Here is an 8,155-nt window from a genome sequence, read left to right on the forward strand (position 1 = left end):
TTTTGAACAGGATCCAGATTGGTCAGTTCTTACCTTTCTCACCTGTGAAATTCCACAGTCCAGATGAGAAATTCTTTCTACTGAATCAGACAAGTTGTCTTATGCATAGGTCATCCAGAAATGGAAGATGTGGGCCCTTTATCCTGTTTTTTGACATGCTAATTGTTTAGATGGAGAAATTTTAAACTGGATTTTTTTTGTGGTATTATAACTTTATAGAAAAATAAGGATGGAAAGGAGTTTGATTTTTGTACCACAACAGCAGGGTACAGCAAAAGCAAGGCAAAAAAAGCACATTAAAATAGGAACTGGTCAAACTTCTATTTTTCCCACCCTTAAGCCCTATAACTTGGGGCAAGAGATGGAAATTAACAGCTAACAAAAGAGCCTTTCCTTCAACTGTGTGTGCCTACGTCAGTCTTCTGCCTTGCCAAACTGAAAGTAATAATTTCTCTGTGAGCCACACAGAATACAGAATACTGAAAAAAATAAAAGGGAGACTGAAATGGGAAGCTCAGAGGGCACAAAGGTGGAAGAACAATTTGTTAGGAGGCCTGAAAATACAGCTTTTCTTGGACTGCTGCAGCAAAACATTAACCCTGGTAATACATGGCTGCTTTAAAGATGTATAAATCCAATCCAGCAGCTACTGCAGCCAATAAGAACATTTTTGTTGACTATTATATAAGTTGGTTTTGATCCTGTATACATACAGTGGTTCCCATTAAAAATAATATTTACTAAATGTTTCCTCAAAGTGGTGGCTAGGACACTGAAGGAACCCCGGGGCAGCAAGGAGTCATACTTACCTCCTGCAGAGCCGGAACAGCCGGGGGAGGCGCGTACGCCGAGGACACCGGCGCGGGTGATCAGCCGGGCATTTATCCGGCTGCGGCAGAGCAGCAGGGGCGGAGGACGCCTCCCGGAAGAAACAAAAAGCGGCCCCGCCGAGGCAGCGGGGCAGCTGATGAGGACAGACCAGGGGAGTGAGCTCCTGTGGGGAGCAGATCAGCTGCTGCAGCCAGCTGTAGTGAGTGCAAGGGGCGGAGCCAGAGTGGGCTCTGAGAAAGCCAGCAGCACAACCGGCAGCCGTGCTGGCGGTGGAACCGGCTCCAACACTGTCGGCAGAGCCGGTGAAGGAGTTGGCTGCGTTATAGGCGGCAGAGCCGGTGGAGGAGTCGGTGGCGTCGGGAGCAGCACAGTCGGGGAAGAAATTGACGCTGCAGGCAGCCGAGCCAGGGGAGGAACCAGCAGCGTCTGGAGCAGCAGAGCCAGGGAGGGAACTGGCTGCATCGGGGGCAGTGGGGCCGGAGAGAGAACCGGTGGCATCCTGAGCAGCAGGGCCGGTGGAGGAGCCGGCTACGCTGTGGGCAGAAGGGCCAGTGAGGGAGCTGGCCGCATTCCAGGCAGCCGAGCCGGTGAAGGAACTGGCCGCTCTGTAAGCAGCAGAGCTGGGGAAGAAACCAGCAGCCGGATTAAAGAAGGAGCTGAGGCAGAAGGCCGGGGCTGGCGACCCCAGTGGACGGCCCATTGAGCCGAGGACCTTGACGGCCGGCCGGCAGGGTGGGGGTAGGACAGAGGCAGGCCTAGGACACCGTGGAAGCCAAGAAGAGGCAGAGCTACAGGTGGCGAGTAGCCGGGGTGAATGGGAGGACGGAGCCCCAAGACTACCCACGGAGGACCGCGCCAACTCTAGGAGCTACCCCAAGGAAGGACCCCCCACTGAAGTTACATTCAAAGTTGTGGCAGGGGGGGTCAGGGGGGCGCCCTCAAAGTTGTGGCAGGCGAGTTCAGGGGTCCTCCTGACTTCAGCAGGGGTAGCCTCCGGGGTCCACCTGTAAGCCCGGGGCCCGCAAGATCTAGGGCTCGGGCAAAGGCGGCGCGGGAACACCTACTAGAGCGGAGGCGGGTACACAGCACAAACTGACTAGACTAGTAAATATTGAAATGTCCCACTTAGTAAACTGAGGTCACTTTTGGTCAATGTTATGTTTTATAAGGATGGAAATGCTATATGAATATATATACTAACTGTTATATTAAAACTGAAGTGTCTTCTTTCTTCCCTAACCACTAAAATGGTAGGGGAACAGTGAAATGCCAGAGTGTCCAAAACATCCTCTATTAGAAAAAAACCTGTTACTGGGTCCTACTTGTCTGGTGTTCTGGACTGTAGATTGCAGTTAGGAGTAAAATCAGCTCTTGACATATAGACTTCACTAATTTTAATAAGATCACCTCATACCTGTCTGACAGGAGAATAGAGCCATGTGAGCAACTTTTCCCCTTACTTGTTCAGGTGTTGATAGTAATGAAGTTAGGGAGAGTATCACTATTCTACAAGTAGGGTTAGAATAGTGGCCAACATATACTGAGACAAAGCCCTGAAACTGCATCTACATGTGAGTGTTAAGGAACTGAGTTCTCATTATCGGGTGAGTTCTCATTAATGAGGCACAGAAGGGAATTGGTGAGGTTTTATTCACCAAGGCGCCCCCGGGGGTTACAAGAAATAATGGCCACAAGCTAGCAGAGAGCAGATTTAGACTAGACATTAGGAAGAACTTCTTCGCAGTTAGTGGCCAAGGTCTGGAATGGGCTCCCAAGGGAGGTGGTGCTCTTCCCTACCCTGAGGGTCTTCAAGAGGAGGTTAGATAGGCATCTAGCTGGGGTCATCTAGACCCAGCCCTCTTCCCTGCCTATGCAGGGGGTTGGACTCGATGATCTATTGAGGTCCCTTCCGACCCTAGCATCTATGAATCTGTCTTATGACCTATATTTATACACTGAGGAACTACAAGTTATACTCCTTAGGTGAATACTACATTGATGGATTTATTATCTGCAGTGTTAACCTGAGGTGTGGAAAGAAAAGTGAAACTCAGCAAAAAAGTGTTGAACAAACATTGAAATAGCATTTGTTCCAAGACTAAAATATTGAGGAGACAAGAAGGATTACAAGCAATGGGCTCTAAATTGCACCCATCTGGCAGCAATTAATGCAGAAAATCACATACCCGGTTCTAACTGGTAAAACAGTGGGTATTAACTTGCAGGAAATGACTGATTTTGTAATAAAAGAATCTAACAACCAAAGAAAGGAGAGAGGATCCTTGTCACTTAGCTTCCATTTATTCCATTAATCCTCAAACATCTAGAACAGACACTTGCAAAACTGAGCTTTGATTTTGGGTTGTAAAACCCAGTGCCCAAAGTATAAGGATTTGATACGGGCCCAATTCTAAACTTGGCATTATACAGAACTTGGCAATACTGCATGTTACTGCACACATGCTCCTTTGTATGCAAAGGCTAGTAAGCAAACTGTAAAGTGTAATGATTGGATTGTAAAATAAATATTTTAATAACCCCAAAAGGAGCTCACTCATTTTTCCCCAGAAGTTTTCTGAATACTTTAGTCTTTGATTGCTGGGTTTTTGGTTGTAGTTTTTGGTTGCAGTCTAAGGACATAGGCACACAAGGTTCTTCGGGTAGATGTAATATCTTTTAGTAGACCAACTGAGTAGCTGGAAAAAGTTTTTTGCAAGCTTTCAGGTGCAATCATCCTTCTTCAGTGTAGGGAGTCTCCACTGTTCTGAGACTCCAGTCTTTGATAGAATATAGCTAGTGATCTTCATCATACAAGGCTAGAATCCCATACTTAGAAGCCAAAGCAGCTGAGATAGGGTCCCTTTAAGATTCTCAGCACACCTACCTCTAGCTCAGCCCTGTGACCTATATTAGGGGTGCATCAAAAAACCCCCAATCAGTTACAGAGAGGTCAGAATTCTCAAGGCAGGAGCACTGTGTGTGACTTTCTGAGCATGACTACTAGAATTAGAGGGTATTCTGGAGGTATAGTAATTGTTAAGAGACTGTTCGTGGAGATTTTGATTGAGGAAGAGATTGATAAGCCTTGTAGCAAATATGGCTAAGGTTAAAGGGGGGTTGCTTGAGACCTGTGTTGGCAATATTTCTTCAAACCTTTGTTGTCCACACAATTTAATAAGGAAAAGATCTAGTTCTTACATCAAGATTGCCAATGAAAATATTAAACACGATTGCTCCCGAAGAGCATCCCTAGAAATCTCTCTCCACGTGGATAATTCCTCTCTGTTTAATCCATTGCAGTGTCCTTTCAGCCAATTCCTTTAATTGTTCTACAATTATTCCATTGATTCTCCGCTTCTCTAGTTTTGCCACTGTGCCTCACAGGAAGTTATTGACTTGGTCAAATCTAGATTAGGTCAGCTGCACTGCTGTTGTTTAAGGAGGGGAGAGTAACTGTAATATCAACTGGCAATTTAGGGCTTATCTACATTACAAACCTTCTGTCAGCAGGCCACCACCACTGGGAAGCTGCCAGAGTGCTTTCACAGTAGCACAACATCTGGCAGCAACACTATAGCAGCTGTGCCTGTAGAGTACAAAGTGCATCCTGAGGAGCGCTAGATGTTAATAAGGTTGCAGTGCCAAAAGAAAGCATAGGCAAATCAAAATGCCCTTTCTGGGGACTTCATAGTTGTCTTCCATCATGTGCAGAGTAGATGATGATGAGAGAGTTTTACCATGAGAACTCAGATTTTCTTTCAACAAAACAGAGTGCATCCATATTCCTAGCCCTCGTGACAGCAGAACTATGTAGGCTAGACCAGGCCTTAATCAGGAGGGCTCTAAACTAGGTTTGAAAGGGGCAGAAGATTTTACTTGCCATTGGACTTATAATGACCTAGTTATAGAGCTGCAATAGGGAGAAATAATGGCAGTGGCTGATAACCATAAGTGAAGCAAGAGTGATGATTAATATCAAATAGACTTCATGGGACCAATTAAGATTGGACTAGAAGGATATAATTCCCTCAGGAGGCACAAACAGAGGTAAAAAGATGGGATGGTCATGGGTAGCATTAATTCTTGAAAAGCGAAAAGAGACTGGCTCGTTTCTGGATTAAGATAAAAGGAAAAGAAGAGGGATGTGGTAGTGGTCTATTATAAACCACATGATTAGAGGGAGGATATAGACAAAATTTATTGAGCACCTATCAGAAGTAGCTGAAGGATGACTTGGTGGTAATGTATGACTTAGTAACTTGATATTGATTGGCAGAGGGAACACAGTTCCTCAAGTTCTTGCAATAAGTTAAAAATCACTTCCTTCTGGAAGGTACTCATGGAAGCTGTTGGGGAGCAGCTGGTTTAGATTTGGTTTTAATGGGTAAGAATTAGTTGAAAAGCTAAAATTAGAAGGCAATTTGGGTGAAAGTGATGATGGAATGATCAAGTTCACTATTAGAAAAAAAGGTAGGTGAGCAGCCAAAGAAGGATAATGGGTTTGGGAAAAGCATGATGCAATAAATTTGAAGTGGTAGGAAAGGTCTCTTGGTCTCAGGGGTAAAGGGATGCACAAGAGCAAAGTAATGACAAGTTATCTCACTGCAAAGGTAAGATAGGAAGCATCTATCTATCTATCTAGTATGCGTAAGTGGGGGATGAGGGGGGATTATTTGCTTGTTGAGGGGGGGCACAAGGACATATAACTAAGAATGAGTGTACAAGAGCTGAAAGGGCCTTCAGGAGGCCATCTTGTCCAACCCCCAGCTCACGGTAGTATTGTCTACCTACTTTTTCTACTTTACCCACTAGGGGAAGAAAAGAAGAAATCTGCTAATTTTCAGCAAACAAGTTTTGAGTTGGTTATTGAGTTGAGTTGGCTATTAGATACTTTGTTTTTGCATCTTTTTCATTACGAAAAGTATGTGTGAGAGAGATTTAGGCATATGCCCCTCAGGACAGGATGGTCTGCAAGCCCCCTCATTTCATGGTTCTATAATACAGCCTAATTTTTAGCATCTGTCAAATGTAAGTGGCATTTCCTGCGTTATAAAATAAAAACAGACTAGTTAAATATTTTATTACATTAGTCCATTATGAAGCAAATAGAGCTGCACCATTTTATGGCACCTGAGGATTTGTCCATTCTCATGGGCCATTACAAAATGTGTTTTGTAACCTATATTTTAGTTGCAGAGTATCTTTGTAGCTTTTACCTGACTTACCACATCTTATCAGCCTCTCTATCCATTCTTTAGCTACCTGTCAGAACTGAGGTCCTTATGGGAAAGCCACTACCCCTAGGAGGTTATATATTCAGCTTATTTATAGTTTCCTTAATGTTGATGTGCAGGTGCTGAGGGATTACAGGGGCTGTCAAAAATGGCTTTTTGTTTAAAGCAAGGTATCCTTTTTTTGTTTTGTTTTGGTTACGTCTATTTTAGCATTGTTTCAGATAATGGAAGTTTCTTCCTTCTGGGTACTAATTTAGAATCAACATGAATTTGATCCCATGAGCTGCATCTAGTCCCCAGTGCTGCCCCTGGGTCTGAGTTAACCCACACCCCACCAGACTGGTCCTGCGTGCAGTGCCTGGGATGTGTGGCACATATGGTGTCCATTCCAGGATCTGTGCTACATGTTGTGCCTTTTACTTCCACCTCTCCCAGCTCATCCGGGTCTGTATCGCATAGTGCCTGCTCCAGCAGGTATGGATACTGCGTGCATGGTATGGACCTGTGCTGCATGTGATGCCTGTGTACTGGAGAGGGCCCTGCATGTAGTGCAGTCCTGGACTAAGTACAGAAAGGGGAGGATGGGGGTTACTGCATGTGGTGCAGTGTGGGGGTCTGGCATGGGGGTGGAGGGAAGAGAACGGGGTAGATTGTCTATGGGCCTGATCTGGTCTGTGGACTGGCTCCACACCACTCATATGACCCACAGGGCCAGATGAATTTGACACCCTTGCTGTACCAGATGGGGAAACAAACTGATGTATATGCATTTCAATTAACAGGCTTTTTGTACGGTTGAAAAATCTAAATAAATACTTTTTACTTTGTGTGGTAGGAGGGCTTTAAGAAAGGAAATCTATGCACGCCATGCTTTACATAATGGAGGGAGATGAACATGAGGGAGATTTATGATAGTAAAAATTACCTAAATACTACCAAGATTAAACAGTTAATAGGTTGATGACATTGACATTGACTTCAATCCAAAATACTGGGCCAAATTCATGGTCATATAAAAACTATGTCAAGTAAAACTATTGCACTTTATTTTCCTTAAATCACATAAATCAGAAATAATAAAATTGAAATCACCATGGCATAAGGAGCCTTAAGTAGCCAGACAATCCTTTCCTGTAAGGGAGGTATTTACCTTACAACTTAATTACCCACAAGCTAGCAGAGAGCAGATTTAGATTGGACATTAGAAAGAACTTCTTCACAGTTCGAGTGGCCAAGGTCTGGAACGGGCTCCCAAGGGAGGTGGTGCTCTCCCCTACCCTGGGGGTCTTCAAGAGGAGGTTAGATAAGTATCTAGCTTCTTCCCTGCCTATGCAGGGGGTTGGACTCGATGATCTTCCGAGGTCCCTTCCAGCCCTGATGTCTATGAAATCTATTGAGGTCCCTTCCGACCCTAACATCTATGAATCTATAAATTGTCAGAGAAGAAGCCTTGATGAAAATGAAGATCAGGTCCTTGAATGCCCTGTTAAGTTGTACAAGATCTCTGGGTCTCTCTCTGATTTTTTTTTTTTTTTTTTTTGTGAGGGGGTCCTCACAAAGGGGTGGAGAGGATGAGTTGGGGACAGAAGAAATGGATGGTATTGTGGCAGAATGCCACCTCTGTCTCTCCCCAAAAACTCTGCTATGTGACAATATGGTTAACATGGTCCCTGCAGAGGCAGATGTCCCATCTCTTCAGGTAACCCTGAGTTGTAACCTGAGCTGGATACATTCCTGAGGGAGGGGGGAAACCTGCTCCCTCTGCCTACATAATTGGCATCACATACCTGGGTGAGGGGCTTATGCTCCCTATTGTTCTAAGCAATGCCAACCTGACTGGGAGGGTGCTAGAGACCCTGCCAGTCTACCCAGCAACCAAGGATGCATTTCAAATTGGTTGGCTGGCAGCCAACAGGTGCTGGCCTCCATTGTCCCAGGTAAATGAGGTCATAAGGCAGGGGTGGGCAACTCCTGGCACGCGTGGCATGCGAGGCCATTTTGCTTGGCACGCCAAAGCCAGCCCTGGCTCCGGGTAGCTGCTGCCAGTTGTGCGGGCCGGGAGCGGTCCGCGGCCCCTTGGCCTCCGGCCA

At 45.3% G+C, this 8,155-nt stretch overlaps 1 protein-coding gene across 1 annotated transcript; it reads left to right on the forward strand.

Annotated features, from left to right (window-relative positions):
• The first annotated feature begins 505 nt into the window (after window positions 1–505).
• On the forward strand, window positions 506–1,534 carry LOC112549486 (fibroin heavy chain-like). The gene is made up of 2 exons (XM_025198226.1): window positions 506–602; window positions 759–1,534. Exons 1-2 carry the CDS (start codon window positions 506–508, stop codon window positions 1,532–1,534), a joined length of 873 nt encoding a protein of 290 aa, XP_025054011.1.
• The last annotated feature ends 6,621 nt before the right edge of the window (window positions 1,535–8,155 follow it).

Source organism: Alligator sinensis, unplaced genomic scaffold, assembly GCF_000455745.1.
Source record: "Alligator sinensis unplaced genomic scaffold, ASM45574v1 scaffold123_2, whole genome shotgun sequence".
Taxonomy (NCBI): domain Eukaryota; kingdom Metazoa; phylum Chordata; order Crocodylia; family Alligatoridae; genus Alligator; species Alligator sinensis.

Coding starts and splice junctions, on each gene's coding strand:
- LOC112549486 (XM_025198226.1), top strand. CDS start 506: ATGGGAAGCTCAGAGGGCACAAAGGTGGAAGAACAATTTGTTAGGAGG. Junction 603..758: donor GCAGCAAAACATTAACCCTG/GTAATACATGGC, acceptor GTTTCCTCAAAG/TGGTGGCTAGGACACTGAAG.